Genomic DNA, 16,586 nt, shown 5'->3' with positions numbered 1-16,586 from the left:
TCTCAAAGGACCAGCTTTTAGTTTTATTGATCTTTGCTATTGTTTTCTTTGTTTCTATTTCATTTATTTCTGCTCTAATCATTATGATTTCTTTCCCTCTGCTAACTTTGGGTTTTGTTTGTTCTTCTTTCTCTAGTTCCTTTAGGTGTAAGGTTAGATTGTTTATCTGAGATTTTTCTTGTTTCTTGAGGTAGGCTTGTATTGCTATAAACTTCCCTCTTAGAACTGCTTTTGCTACATCCCATAGGTTTGGATCATCGTGTTTTCATTGTCATTTGTCTCTAGGTATTTTTTGATTTCCTCTTTGACTTCTTCAGTGATCTCTTGGTTATTAAGTAGTGTATTGTTTAACCTCCATGTGTTTGCATTTTTTTACAGATTTTTCCCTATAATTGATAATATCTAGTCGCATAGCTTTGTGGTTGGAAAAGATATTTGATATGATTTCAATTTTCTTAAATTTACTGTGGCTTGATTTGTGACCAAAGATATGATCGATCCTGGAGAATATTCCATGAGCACTTGAGAAGAAAGTGTATTCTGCTGTTTTTTGACGGAATGTCCTATAAATATCGATTAAGTCCATCTTGTTTAATGTATCATTTCAAGCTTGTGTTTCCTTATTTATTTTCATTTTGGATGATCTGTCCATTGGTGAAAGTGGGGTGTTAAAGTCCCCTACTATGATTGTGTTACTGTCGACTTCCCCTTTTATGGCTGTTAGCACTTGCCTTATGTATTGAGGTGCTCCTATGTTGGGTACATAAATATTTACAATTGTTATATCTTCTTCTTGGATTGATCCCTTGATCATTAGGTAGTGTCCTTCTTTGTCTCCTGTAATAGTCTTTATTTTAAAGTCTATCTTGTTTGATATGAGAATTGCTACTCCAGCTTTCTTTTGATTTCTATTTGCATGGAATATCTTTCTCCATCCCCTCACTTTCAGTCTGTATGTGTCCCTAGGTCTGAAGTGGGTCTCTTGTAGACAGCATATATATGGATCTTGTTTATGTATCCATTCAGCCAGTCTATGTCTTTTGGTTGGAGCATTAATCCATTTACATTTAAGGTAATTATTGATATGTATGTTCCTGTTACCATTTTCTTAATTGTTTTGGGTTTGTTATTGTAGGTCTTTTCCTTCTCTTGTGTTTCCTGCCTAGAGAAGTTCCTTTAGCATTTGTTGCAAAGCTGGTTTGGTGGTGCTGAATTCTCTTAGCTTTTGCTTTTCTGTAAAGGTTTTAATTTCTCCATCGAATCTGAATGAGATCCTTGCTGGGTAGAGTAATCTTGGTTGTAGGTTTTCCCTTTCATCACTTTAAATATGTCTCGCCACTCCCTTCTGGCTTGTAGAGTTTCTGCTGAAAGATCAGCTGTTGACCTTATGGCGATTCCCTTTTATGTTATTTGTTGTTTTTCCCTTGCTGCTTTTAATATTTTTCTTTGTATTTAATTTTTGGTAGTTTGATTAATATGTGTTTTGGTGTGTTTCTCCTTAGATTTATCCTGTATGGGACTCTCTGTGCTTCCTGGGCTTGACTGACTATTTCCTTTCCCATATTAGGGAAGCTTTCAACTATACTCTTTTCAAATATTTTCTCAGTCCCTTTCTTTTTCTCTTCTTCTTCTGGGACCCCTATAATTCGAATGTTGGTGCACTTAATGTTGTCCCAGTGGTCTCTAAGACTGTCCTCAATTCTTTTCATTCTTTTTTCTTTATTCTGCTCTGCAGTAGTTATTTCCACTATTTTATCTTCCAGGTCACTTATCCGTTCTTCTGCCTCAGTTATTCTGCTATTGATTCCTTCTAGAGAATTTTTAATTTCATTTATTGTGTTGGTCATCATTGTTTACTTGCTCTTTTTAGTTCTTCTAGGTCCTTGTTAAACGTTTCCTGTATTTTCTCCATTCTATTTCCAAGATTTTGGATCATCTTTACTATCATTACTCTGAATTCTTTTTCAGGTAGACTGCCTATTTCCTCTTCATTTGTTTGGTCTGGTGGGGTTTTACCTTGCTCCTTCATCTGCTGTGTGTTTCTCTGTCTTCTCATTTTGCTTAACTTACTGTGTTTGGGGTCTCCTTTTTGCAGGCTGCAGGTTTGTAGTTCCTGTTGTTTTTGGTGTCTGCCCCCAGTGGCTAAGGTTGGTTCAGTGGGTTGTGTAGCCTTCCTGGTCAAGGGGACTGGTGCCTGTGTTCTGGTGGATGAGGCTGGATCTTGTCTTTCTGGTGGGCAGGACCACGTCCAGTGGTGTGTTTTGGGGTGTCTGTGACCTTATTATGATTTTAGGCAGCCTCCCTGCTAATGGGTGGGGTTGTGTTCCTGTCTTGCTAGTTGTTTGGCATAGGGTATCCAGCACTTAGTTTGCTGGTCGTTGAGTGGAGCTGGGTCTTAGCGTTAAGATGGAGATCTCTGGGAGAACTTTCACCATTTGATATTACGTGGAACCAGGAGGTCTCTGGTGGACAAATGTCCTGAACTCGGCTCTCCCACCTCAGAGGCACAGGCCTGTCACCCGGCTGGAGCACCAGGACCCTGTCAGCGACACAGCTTAGAAGAAAAGGTAGGAAAAAAGAAAGAAAGAAAGAAAAAGAAAGAAAGAAAGAAAGAAAGAAAGAAAGAGAGAGAGAGAGAGAGAGGGAGGGAGGGAGGGAGGGAGGAAGGAAGAAAGAAAGAAAAAGAAAGAAAGAAAGGAAGGAAGGAAGGAAGGAAAGAAAGAAAATAAAAAGAGATAAAGTGATTAAAATAAAAAACAAAAATTATTAAAAATTAAAAAATTAAAGTAATTAAAAAAAGAAGAAAGAAAGAAAGAAGAGAGCAACCAAACCAAAAAACAAATCCACCAATGATAACAAGCGCTAAAAACTATTCCAAAAAAAAAACGGACAGACAGAACCCTAGGACAAATGGTAAAAGCAAAGCTATACAGACAAAATCACACAAAGAAGCATACACATACACATTCACAAAAAGAGAAAAAGGAAAATATATACATATATATATACAAAAAAAAGGAAGAGAACAACCAAATCAATAAACAAATCTACCAATGATAATAAACTCTAAATACTAAACTAAGATAAACATAAAACCAGAAACCAGTCAGTCTCATACAGAAAAACCCCAAGTCTACAGTTGCTCCCAAAGTCCACCGCCTCAATTTTGGAATGATTCATTGTCTATTCAGCTATTCCACAGATGCAGGGTACATCAAGTTGATTGTGAAGATTTAATCTGCTGCTCCTGAGGCTGCTGGGAGAAATTTCCCTTTCTCTTCTTTGTTCGCACAGCTCCTGGGGTTCAGCTTTGGATTTGGCCCCATCTCTGCGTGTAGGTCGCCTGAGAGCGTCTGTTCCCACCCAGACAGGATGGGGTTAAAGGAGTGGCTGATTAGGGGGCTCTGGCTCACTCAGGCGTGGTGGGGGAGGGAGGGGTACGGAATGCGGGGTGAGCCAGTGGCGGCAGAGGCCAGTGTGACGTTGCAACAGCCTGAGGCACAACGTGTGTTCTCCTGGGGAAGTTGTTCCTGGATCACGGGACCCTGGCCGTGGCAGGCTGCACAGGCTCCCGGGAGGGGAGGTGTAGAGAGTGACCTGTGCTTGCACACAGGCTTCTTGGTGGCGGCAGCAGCAGCCCTAGCATCTCATGCCCGTCTCTGTGGTCCACGCTGATAGCTGCGGCTCGTGCCCGTCTCTGGAGCTCGTTTAGGCGGTGCTCTGAGCCCCCTCTCCTCGTGCACCCCGAAACAATGGTCTCTTGCCTCTTCGGCAGGTCCAGACTTTTTCCCGGACTCCGTCCTGGCTAGCTGTGGCGTACCAGCTCCCTTCAGGCTGTGTTCACGTAGCCAACCCCAGTCTTCTCCCTGGGATTCGACCGAAGCCCAAGCCTCAGCTCCCAGCCCTCGCCCGCCCGGGCGGGTGAGCAGACAAGCCTCTCAGGCTGGTAAGTGCTGGTCGGCTCCGATCCTCTGTGCGGGAATCTCTCCGCTTTGCCACCTGCGCCCCTGTTGCTGCGCTCTCCTCCGTGGCTCTGAAGGTTTCCCCTCACCCACCCACCATCTCTGCCAGTGAAGGGGCTTCCTAGTGTGTGGAAACTTTTCCTCCTTCACAGGTCCCTCCCAGAGGTGCAGGTCCCGTGCCTATTCTTTTGTCTCTGTTTTTTCTTTTTTCTTTTGCCCTACCCAGGTACATGGGGAGTTTCTTGCCTTTTGGGAAGTCTGAGGTCTTCTGCCAGCGTTCAGTAGGTGTTCTGTAGCAGTTGTTCCACATGTAGATGTATTTCTGATGTATTTGTGGGGAGGAAGGTGATCTCCATGTCTTACTCCTTCGCCATCTTGAAGGTCTCCCCCTTTTTTTTTTTAAATAGACATTTTTAAGAACACTTTTAGGCTCACAGCAAAGCTGAGCAGAAGATACAGAGTTCCCTTATACTGCCTGTTCCCACACATGCACAGCCTCTTCCCCTATCAACATCTCCCACCAGAGTGGTACATTTGTTACAATTGATGAACCTATACTGACACATCATTATCACTTGAATTCCATAGTTTACCTTATAGTTCACTCTTGTCCATTCCTTGAGTTCGGACAAATTTATAATGGCATGTATTTACCATTATAGTATCCTACAGAGTAGTTTCACTGCCCTAAAGATATTCTGTGCTCTGCTAATTCATCCCTTCCACTCTCCTAACTTCTGACAACCACTGATCTTTTTACTCTCTCCATAGTTTTGCATTTTTCAGAATGTCATGTAGTTGGAATCATACTGTTCAGATTGGCTTTTTTCACGTAGTGATATGCATTAGAGATTTCTCCATGTCTTTTCATGGCTTGATAGATCATTTCTTTTTAGGGCTGAATAATATTCCACTGTCAGGATCTGCCACAGTTTCTTCATTCATTTATCTGTTGAAGGACATCTTGGTTGCTGCCAAGTTTGGGCAATTATGAATGAAGCTGCTAGAAATATCTGTGTGTAGGGTTTTGTATGAACATAAGTTTTCAACTCATTTTGATAAGGAGTGCAATTGCTGGATCATATAATAAGAGTACATTTAATTTTGTAAGAAACTGTCAAACTGTCTTCCAAAAAGTGGCTGTAGCATTTTGCATTTCCACCACAGTAAATGAGAGTTCCTGTTGCTCCACATCCTTCTCAGCACTTGGTGCTAACAGTGTTTTGGATTTTGGCCGTTCTAATAGGTGTGTAGTAGTATCTTACTGATATTATAATTTGCAATTCCCTAATGACATATGATGTTGAGCATCTTTTCATATGTTTATTTGCCATCTGTATATCTTCTTTGGTGAGCTGTCGGGTCTTTTGCTCATTCTTCAATTGGGTTGTTTGTTTTCTTATTGTTGAGTTTAAAGAGTTCTTTGTATATTGTGAATAACAGTCCTACATCACATATGTCTTTTGCAAATATTTTCTCCCGGTCTGTGACTTGTCTTACTCTCTTGAAAGACGAGTCTTTTTATCATATGATGAAGGGCCATTCTAGTTCTTTACTATGAACTGTCTGTTCAAATCTCTTGATGGGCTCTATTTTAGAGCCATTTGGTTGTTAGATTCTAGCAGAAATTACCTCTTTCTAAAGTCATTCATGTCTCCACTCACAAATCCTTCCAAACTGGAGTCTCAGATCAACACATACTTTTATATTTATACCTGTGAAGCTAATTCTGAATGAAAAGAAATCTGGTGATAAAACTGTCTTCTGCAAATTCCTAATTTTTAGGCCAATAATTTTTGCTGGCAATAACCACTTACCTTTCACTATCACGTAGCTGATAGAGAGCAAACTTTTGATCTTTATTGTTATGTCAGAACTGGTTTGTAACAGCTCAAGAGAGCCAGCTGTTCAATTTTTAGGAATTTTGTGAGCCAGCTGTTAAACAATGCCATTATTAAAAATTAACTTTTATAAACTTACAATTAAATAAATTACATCACGAACAAAGACAAAAAAATGATCAAAACTCATCACTTCCTTATTCTGCTACATTTTACCATTACCTATGTTCTTGAAGGTATTTACATCAACTATCTGCAGGGTGGAAATCTTATATAACAGTGTGTATTACTGCACATCTCTTCCCAGTTCTGCACTCAATGACATTGCAAAAATGGCCATGGTAGGAGTATTTATCCCTGCAAATGCTACAAATCAGGGCTTTTCTCTCTCCCCCTCGCAGAGGGACAGTTGTTAACCATGAACTAGCCCTCTATTCATTGCTGATGTGTTGGCTAGGGAGCAGACCAAACATGCCACTCACTTATTCAAAAGGAGTTCAGAGTATTCAGTCAACCTGGCTCCAAATTTGCCTCAGTTAATTTATTTTATTATTATTATTATTAAAATTAATTAATTAATTAATTTTTGGCTGCTTTGGGTTTTTGTTGCTGCACTCGGGCTTTCTTTAGTTGCGGCGAGCGGGGGCTACTCTTCGTCGGGGTGCACGGGCTTCTCATTGCTGTGGCTTCTTTTGTTGTGGAGCATGGTCTCTAGGCGTGGGCTTCATTAGTTGTGGGGTGTGGGCTCAGTAGTTGTGGCGCACGGGCTTAGTTGCTTCGCGGTATGTGGGATCTTCCCAGACCAGGGCTCGAACCTGTGTCCCCTGCATTGGCAGGTGGATTCTTAACCACTGCGCCACCCGGGAAGTCCTGCCTCAGTTTATTAATTTAGAGAAAATGCAACTGAAACTGAAGCAAATTCCTTTATTCCTTAAAACTGACTTTGGGGGACTTCCCTGGTGGCGCAGTGGTTAAGAATCTGCCTGCCAATGCAGGGGACACAGGTTCGAGCCCTAGTCTGGGAAGATCCCACGTGCCATGGAGCAACTAAGCCCGTGCACCACAACTACTGAGCCTGTGCTCTAGAGCTCCTGTGCCACAACTACTGAGCCTGCATGCCACAACTACTGAAGCCTGCACACCTAGAGCCCGTGCTCCGCAACAAGAGAAGCCACTGCAATGAGAAGCCTGCACACTGCAATGAAGAGTAGCCCCTGCTCTCCGCAACCAGAGAAAGCTGGCGCACAGCAACAAAGACCCAATGCAGCCAAAAATAAAAATTAAAAAAAAAAAAATTAAAAAAAAATTTTACTTTCATCCTGATGCATTCCTGTTTGATTAATTTAGGACTTCATATTTTATATACCAGTGAGGTCAAGCCTTCTTTTGATTTTTTCTTTTGTGTTGAAAAAACAAAATAATATTTGAGATGATTTTATTTTTATTGCTATTTTTTTAAATATTTATTTTATTTATTTTCTTTATCTTTTTTGGCTGTGTCGGGTCTTAGTTGCGGCATGCGGGATCTTCGTTGAGGCACGTGGGATCTTTCATTGCAGTGCGGGCTCTTCGTTGTGGCGCATGGACTTCTCTCTAGTTGTGGCATGCAGGTTTTCTCTTCCTTAGTTGTGGCGCAGGCTCCAGGGTGCGTGGGCTCTGTAGTTTGTGGCACGCAGTTGAGGTGCGTGAGCTTAGTGGTTGCCACGCGCAGGCTTAGTTGCCCTGCAGCACGTGGGATCTTAGTTCCCCGACCAGGGGTCAAACCTGCGTCCCCCACATTGCGAGGTGGATTCTTTACCACTGGACCACCAGGGAAGTCCCTTGAGGTGATTTTAAAGAAAAAAAAAAAAAAAAGAGTTAATAAAAATAAAGAAAAGCCCCAGATTTTAAACTCCACTCTCACACAGCTGTTATATTCTTAGACATTTCTTTTACTCTCTCTTTCTGTCTCTGCCAGCATTTGTCCGTAGGCATAGTATTATTTCTGTGTTTGAAATAATGGTATATATTCATTTTCATAGTCTGCTCTTTTTATGTGATTTTACATCATAAGACTTTTCCTTGTGTTAAAGTATAATTTTCAGACTTAAAAGCATGACTTTTGTGCACATGTGTTGTGGTGCAGCCTCTAAAATGGCCCCAATGATTTCTGCCTCCTACTTGTCATGACCTTGTGTAGTCCCCTCACGTTGAGCAGGGCTGCTCTTATTGACTGGCTTCTAAGTGTCAGGAAGGAAAAACTTTTCCTCCACTCTCTCAGGTTTACTAATTGGGAGCCTATGACTTAAACTGATAAAAAACTTATATTAACAGGAGAAAAGACAAATTTTAAATCCACATATGTTTGCAGGAGCGCACAGAAAAATGTGACTCAAGGGGGCAGTTAGAATTTGGAGCTTATATACCATCTTAATAGGGAAAGGGGAGATGGAGAAAGAGCACTTATGGGAAAACAAATGACTTTTAGAAAAGATAAATGGCCCTTAGGGGAATAGGTGGGAGATAGACTAGTTTTGTTTAGGTAATCTCTTATCCTGGTGCTGACAGCCCTCTCTGGTGATAGGGTCAATCTTCCCTGGTTAAGAAACTCCTTGGAAGAAGACGTATGACAGTTGAGCTTCTTTTGGGAGGCTCTGCTTTTAGGCAGATAAAGGGAGTTCGGGGTGGGGAAAAACCTGTTCTTGTACCTGTCTGTTATCAAATGCCTTCAGCTCAAAATAATTTTTAGCTGGACCCTTTATAAGGAAGAGAATATGGCAGAAATGATGATGTCATATCTGATACTAGGTTATAAAAAGACTGTTGCTTCCACATGGCTATTCTCTCTCTGTCTTGGATTGCTCAGTTCTGGGAGAAGCCAGTTGCCATGTCATGAGACAGCCCTGTGAAGATGCCCACGTGAGTGAGTTTAGAAGCAGATCTTCTGGGACCTGTCAACAACCACATGAGTGAGCTTGGAAGAAAATCCTTTTTCAGTCGAGCCTTGAGAAGACTGCAGTCTCATGAGAGACCCTGACCCAGACCCAGCTAAGCTACTTGCAGATTCCTAGCTCACAGAAATTGTGACATAATAAGTGTCTGCTGTTTTAGCCACTAAGTTTGGGGGTTATTTGGTACAAAGCAATGAGTAACTAATGCAGGTGCTAAGGATTTTTCACCTAGTTAATTAATATGGGAATCAGTAAGATATTAAGACCAATTCAAAGGAGAATTTGAAGAATAGATAAATAGAGGCAATTAGGAATGATGAAATAAATTTGCTAAGAGATGCAAATCTGATTAATATCTTATAGGACAATATAATGTAATGTTTTGGGTCATCTTTTTACAGAGTAGAAATTAATTATATTTCTATCAGACAAAATTCACGTGTATTTTTGTGGACAAAGATCTTTTGCATTACTATCAGTTTTCTACAATTTAACTTCCTGAAGAATTGTAAAACAGCCTAGTTAGAAGAAAGACAATCTGAAGTGCACATCCGTATAGAATCAGTTTATCCTCAGTTGGTCCGCTAGATAACCTCTAGCATTCCACAGAAACGACACCAGTAATCTCTTCTGCCTATTTTAAAATCTTGGACAATTTTTCTAGACACTTGTTTATACAAAGGCTTTACAATGACTGTGTTTAATGGCTGTATAGTATTCTTGCAATTTGAAGCACCCTAATTTTTAATATTTTTCTATTATTGAAATTTCAGTTGTTCCCAGTTTTTTCTTAGTTACAATATTAGATAGTATTATAGTATTATTTTATGTAGATATTTTAGTGTTGTAAATAATGATTATATTAATTTTTCCTTAAGATAAATTTCTAGGGGTGGGATCCAAGTGTAAGAACAGAGGGCAGTGTGCTCCATAGACTAGTTACCACTCTGCCTCTCTGGTCTGATTCCCTGTTTCCTTACAAGCACTAGGCCATCCAGCAGATGGTTCCACTCACCTTTCTGCGACTAATAGTACTGTGACCTCTGCCGGGAATATTCTCCCCCCTCTTAGCTAGGCCAGGGATTCTCAGATGGCTTTCAGGGAATTCACAAGCCTCTTGAAATCAAATGCAAAATTTTGTGTGTGTATGTATATGTGTGCTTTTTCTGGGGAAGAAAGTCCAGAGATTTATCACCTTCTCAAAGGCGGTCTGTGGGATGCTGAAGCTCCAGGTCCAAAAGGGTTTTTCTTACTCCTTCAAGCCTTACTGATCTCTTCCTCTCTAAGAAATATAATATTCCTGATCAATACTCCTTAATTGTTAACTAATGACTTCAAGGAAATTATTTTGTTTCTCCAACTTTTAGGACAGATACTTTTAAACAGTAGGCATAAGGAGTAAAAGGAAAAAAATGAACAAATCAGAGATAAAGTAGAGCAGACATTTAGGATGATGCCTAGTATGTTTGGAACACAAAAAATGGCAGCTATTATTGGCTATTACTCAAATGCTTATCAGATGAGAGGCAATGTAGCATGGGCTCTGGAGGTCAACTAAGGTTTGAATCTGATTTTGGTACTTATTAGCTGCGTGACCTCGGGTGAGTTGCTTAAATTCTGTGTCTCTTTTTCCTCATCTCTAAAATGCAGATAATAACAATTACCTAATTCATGCAAGTGTTGTGATAATTAAATGAAATAATGTATATAAAGTGTTCTGAATGGCATATAGCACACAGTAAATGCTTGAAAAGTGGTCGCTATTATTCCAGACTAAAGCACTTTCACATATATTTTCTAATATTCACAAAGACCTATGAGGATTTTTTTTTTCATTCTTTTAATTGAAAATTTTCAAACATATACAAAAGTAGGGAGAATAGTATAATGAATCCCTAGGTACCCATCACCCTGTGTCAACGATTAACATATTAGCTAGTTTTGTTTCAACTATACACCCATCCAACTTTCCCCCTACATTTGGATTATTTTGAAGCAAATCCCATCCATCACATCATTTCATTCAGTATGTATCTCTAAAAGATAAGAACTCTTTTAAGAGTTTATTAACCTCTTTCGGGAATTCCCTAGTGGTCCAATGGTTAGGACTCCCCGCTTTCACTGCTGAGGGTCCAGGTTCAACTCCCGGTTGGGGAACTAAAATCCCGCAGTGGTGTGGTGCGGCCAAAAAAAAGAAAAAAAGAAAAAAAATTTATTAACCTCTTTCAATAGGTTGATTAACTGAGTCTCAGCAAAGTGAAGTAACATTCCCAAAGGGACCGAGCTGGTAAGTGTATTAACCAAAATTCAAATATAAGCCTGACTTCCTTTAGGTTGCCATTTACTGACTGATATAAATATTCACAATCTGAAGGTTAGGCATTAAAACTCTAAACTTCAGTGCCTTCCCTGGTGGTGCAGTGGTTGAGAGTCTGCCTGCCACTGCAGGCGACACGGGTTCGAGCCCGGGTCTGGGAGGATCCCACATGCCTCGGAGCGACTAGGCCTGTGAGCCACAATTGCTGAGCCTGCGCGTCTGGAGCCTGTGCTCCGTAACAGGAGAGGCTGCGATAGTGAGAGGCCCACGCACCGTGATGAAGAGTGGCCCCCACTTGCCGCAACTAGAGAAAGCCCTAGCACAGAAACGAAGACCCAACACAGCCATAAATAAATAAATAAATAAATAAAATTAAAAAAAAAAAAACAAATCTCTAAACTTCAATAGTAAATCTTAGCATTTTAAAATTTAAAAAGAGAATAGACTTGTGGTTGCCAAGGGGGAGTGGAGGAGGGAGAAGGATGGACTGGGAGTTTGGGGTTAGTAGATGCAAACTATTACATTTAGAATGGATAAACAACAAGGTCCTACTCTCTGGCACACAGAACTGTATTCAATCTCCTGGGACAAACTATGATGGAAAAGAATATAAAAAAGAATGTATGTATGTGTGTAACTGAGTCACTTTGCTGTACAGCAGAAATTAGCACAACATTGTAAATCAACTATACTTCAATAAAAAAATAGAGAATAAAAATAAAATAAAATGTCTCGGGAAAAAAATAAAATAAAATTTAAGAAGAAATCATATAGCACAGGGAACTCTACTTAATACTTTGTAATGGCCTACATGGGAAAAGAATCTAAAAAAGAGTAGATATATGTACATGTATACTAATTCACTTTGCTGTATACCTGAAACCAACACAACATTGTAAATCAACTATACTCCAATAAAAATTTTAAAAAAATAAAAAGAAATCAGAATAGAATAAAAGCATTGGTGTTCAACATTGAGTAGTGATAGACCACAGATTAAGCTCTTATGGATTTATTTTTCCTCCGGTTGAAAGAATTTATCTTGATCTTTGAAGCCATCAAGCACGAAGTGTGAAAGCAGACATCAATTGTTCAGATTTTGTACACAGTGAATAACTGAGCAAATTTTTTCTCCAGCTTTCAGCACTAAAACAAATGCCTGCTGGAAACTACAAGCACCTGCTTTCAAAAGAAAATATTCCTAGCAATGTGATTATTTAAAAGGAAGAGTATACAGGCAGAAACTGCATGCAGGGAATTAAAATTATAGTGCCCAGCACCATGACAGCTTTCAACAAATGTTAATTGATGATGATGAAAATGATAGTAATCATAATAATGAGGTTGACACATGACATATGAACCACACGAATGAGCAGGTAGACAAGTCGTATGTCTGTAAATAACAGCTTGCAAAACATCTTTGGAGCTTGTCTGAGGAAAAGGCCAAAGAGGTGGTTGTGTATGGTCCAGGTGCTAAAACCACTGGCTTTGGGGCCAGCAAGAATTCTGATCCCCTACTATTAGATGTATGACCTTGAACATGTTACTTAACATCTCTGAGCCTCAGTTTCTGCATTTGTAAAATGGGGATACTAGTACCTATTGCATAGTTGTTATGAGGATTAGATGAGGTTGTGTGACTGACTCATGATTATCAAAATTGTTTGGGAGTTACTAGGAGATGTCCCCCAAGCTTGAGAAAATGAGGCAAGTAAAATTGCTTTTCAGAAGTGGAAGGAGACTGAAGTGTGCTTAGGCTGGCAATAATGTATTTGGAGAAACACTGAATTATTTAGAAGGGGAGAGTAAATATCCCAGGTTCTCCTGGTAACCTGATGAAGATCTAGCCTCCTGGGTTAAGTTTGCCGATAGGGAAGGAAATGAGCAGGCATTCAGCCTTCAAGTATGTAAACCCTGTGGCAGTGACTCTCTGTGGATGACTAGGTTAGCATTTGGCTCCTGTGAATTTTGGGGTGCCCAAGTCTGTCTCTCAGGCCCTGGACACTCTGAGGCCTTTCACAGGAAAGGACAGATCAAGCCAGACTCATCTTAGACAGTGTGCACACAAATCACCTACAGGTCTTACTAAAATGCATATTCAGATTTGGTAGATCTGGGGTGGGGCCTGAGATGCTCCCAGGTCATGCTGAGTCTGTGGTCCCTAGGTCACACTTTGAATAACAGAGCTGCAGACAATGCATGCACCCCCACTTTCAGTTACCCCTCTACTTTCCACAAGGATTCATCAATAGTCTTTATCGTCCTTTCTTTCTTCTGGGGGTCATAAGTGTCCAACTAAGAACCTAATGCTTGCTGCCCAAGCACTCTACATCCAGGGACTAGAGCAAGTCTTTGACTTGCTTCGTTTGTTTTGTTCATTCATACTTAGAGGTCAGCATGGGGCAATAATGGGTGTCTAAATCTTCCTCTCTCTAATCCAGGGCAGGTCCAGCAAGGGCACTGGCTAAGGCTGCTTAGCTGTATCCTGCCTGAGGTGGACTGAAGCTGAGAAGAGAGAAAAGACTGATTGAACACTGGTCCTACAGGAAGCCCAAAGGCAAACCAGGGGAAGCTGAAGCAAAATTAGCTGGGTGAATGGGAAGAGCACCCGAGAGTGGGATGAAGAGATGGTGGTAGATGATTGTTTTGGGGCTAGGAGATCTCAGCTTATCTGGCAAACCCTGAACTTGCGGCTTGCATGATGGAATCCCTGTAACAGGCAAAGCTAAATTTGAATCAAGCCATATCCAGACTTGAGTTGTTAAAATAAGAAACAGGCATTGTAGGCTTTTGAGAGTATCTTATTTTTGAAAATTTTGATTTGCTCCTCTGAAAACTGAGAGAAATAAATTAAAATAAATGGGTTATACATAAACCATAATGGAAAAGAATATAAAAAAAGAATGTGTATATGTGCATAACTGAGTCACTGCTGTACAGCAGAAATTAGAGCAACATTGCAAATCAGCTATACTTCAATAAAAAAATAAAAAATATATAAATGGGTTATATAAAACTTAAGTATAGACAAGATTAAAACTCATCTATAATCTTTATTTTTTATCTTTATTTTTAAAAATATTTATTTATTTATTTATTTATTTATTGGCTGCGTTGGGTCTTTGTTGCTACACGCAGGCTTTCTCTAGTTGCAGCGAGCTGGGGCTACTCTTCGTTGAGGTGCGCGGGCTTCTCATTGCGGTGGCTTCTCTTGTTGTGGAGCATGGGCTCTAGGCGCACAGGCTTCAGTAGTTGTGGCACGCGGGCTCAGTACTTGTGGCTCATGGGCTCTAGAGCACAGGCTCAGTAGTTGTCGTGCACGAGCTTTGTTGCTCTGCGGCATGTGGGATCTTCCTGGACCAGGGCTCGAAATGCACCAGGAAAAAAACCCACAGAAGACGTTGGTCTAACATAATTTCCTCTAAGGAAGTGGTTATTTTTCTGGGTGGCTTAATATAAGTCATAACTGACTGATTACAGTCAGACGTGTGGATGTAAATTATGCTAGAGAACCACATGAAAGCAGGTCAAGTTCTCATATACAGCCAAAATGTCTAGTTTCAAGATTACACAGTACTGATCCTCTTGGTCTGTGAGTGACCTGAAGGCAGAGGCCATGTCTGGTCCATCTGTGTGGTTAGCAAGGCAGGCATTCTGCATCTAGGAGATTCTCCCACTAGTTCAGGGCCGTGGGGGCAGGACTGGGGCAAAGGAGCAGATCTGCAGCATTAGGGAGAGGAACTGAAAGGAAGGGTTCTTTCAGCAGGACAAAGCATGCTACGGAAGGAGATCTTGCAATAGAACCGAACAAGAGTCTGTCCTGTGCACAAATATGCGAGTAGGGATGTCAAGTGTCTTCGAAAAAAGTTCCTCACAAACAGGGAATATAGAAGGGATGATGGTGAAAAAAAAATAAACCACATCTGTTTTTTTGTAGATATACCTTGTCCCTCCCCACTCCTTTTCCTCTGAGAAAGTTTTAACATTATCATGTACATAGCATTAGAGTACCTGAACATATTACTTGAAAATAGATAAACGAGACAGCAAATTATTCACATATCTTTATGTAATATTTATATAACACTGAATATGTGCTAGGCACTGTTATAAGTACTTTCCAAATAAATATTAGGTCATTTAATCCTTGTAACAACTCTATGAAATAACACTATTGAAATCCTCATTTTATAAATGAGGAAACTGGAGCACAAAGAAGATGAGTAACTTGCCCAAGGTCACACAGCTAGTAAGTGGTAGAGCCCAGGTAGTCTTCTCCCAAGTCCATGCTTTGCTTTATCTTTAAGAAAGGACTACAAACAAGCGGTGAGAGTGTGAAACCGTGCAACTCTGATTGGGACTTGAACCCACATGTGTTGAAACAGGAGGGAAGGGGGCAGGGCACAATCTTTAAAAGAATGACATAGACCAAACACGGCATAAACTGATTAGAAGCAAACAGGTCCAAGATGGTGGAGTCGCCTTCCACTAGACCTTGAGCCTCAGTATATGCTCATTGTAACACATCAGCAAGCTAAATGACACACCCACAGGTGCTGTGACAGTTCCAAGGCCGACCATAGAGGTCAAAAAGTGGGCAGTGGCACAATTCCTGGAAATCCCCACCCCTTCCCCAAAATAGCTGGAATACTTCTCCCACTCATTAGCCTATGAAATTACCCACCCCTATAAAAACTGACAACCTCATACCCTGGTGTTGCTCTCGCCTTCTGAGATGGCCCACACTCTGTCTGTGGAGTGTGTTTCATTCTAAATAAATCCACTTCTTATGTATCATTTTGTCACTCACTGAATTCTTTCTGTGATGAGACATCAAGAACCTGAGCTTCATTAAGTCCTGAAACCAGGTGTGTGATCTCAGTTGGAAGACTGTGGGTTTTGGCTGGGTTGGAGTCCCAGCCGCGTGGGTTCAAGTTCCAATCAGGGTTTAGGCTGGGTTCGAGTCCTGGCACGTGGGTTCAAGTCCCAATCTGAGGTGCACAGTTTCAAAAGGGCCAGGTATATTACATTGCTGGAGAAGGAACCTCATGGGCGTCTTAAACCCAGCCACTTATTTTTTGGCTCCTATAGGTGAATGCTAAGTGGCAATAGAACTTTGCTGACACTGTGTGAAACTGAGCAGGACCCTGTGGGGCCCTCCTCGGTAGAAATCCTTTCGGATGCAAATCTTTTCTGTGTCCCCCATTTCTTGTTTGTAGGAAAGAAGCTTCAGCCTCCTAGACCTTCCCTGAGTACCAATGGGCAGATTCAAACAGTTGCTTATCAGGGAAGAGAGGGAATGCAGAAACAAAGGAGGAGCAGTCAGGAAACCATAGTGCAATAATAAAGCAGGGTCCTGGTTCTTCCTCAAGGAATATACATAACAATATCTTTGAGTTCTTCTGTAGGAACTAAGGCCCCCACCCAGGTGGAGGATGCTAACCTCAGGCTGGGTATAATTCCTGGAACACCCTGTTACCCCACCACCAACCAGTCAGAAGAAAATCCGCACACAGTGGAAGATAAAAGACTC

General features: G+C 40.9%; 1 protein-coding gene across 1 annotated transcript in view; it reads right to left on the bottom strand.

Moving 5' to 3' along the window:
* Nucleotides 1-253: 253 nt before the first annotated feature.
* Nucleotides 254-16,586, bottom strand: part of LOC309606615 (uncharacterized protein) — a gene marked incomplete at its 5' end in the record, with an annotated part of 45,222 nt that continues 28,889 nt past the window's right edge. Inside the window, one exon of the mRNA XM_082343919.1 lies at nucleotides 254-2,554. Within this exon, the coding sequence (XP_082200045.1) occupies nucleotides 2,335-2,554 (220 nt within the window). The 3' untranslated portion in view covers nucleotides 254-2,334. The remainder of the gene's footprint in view (nucleotides 2,555-16,586) is intronic.

This window comes from Balaenoptera borealis (genome assembly GCF_965194805.1).
Source record: "Balaenoptera borealis genome assembly, chromosome: 11".
NCBI classification, from domain to species: domain Eukaryota; kingdom Metazoa; phylum Chordata; class Mammalia; order Artiodactyla; family Balaenopteridae; genus Balaenoptera; species Balaenoptera borealis.
The sequence above is the reverse complement of the archived record's forward strand: the minus strand, read 5'-3'. Positions and strand labels throughout refer to the sequence as shown.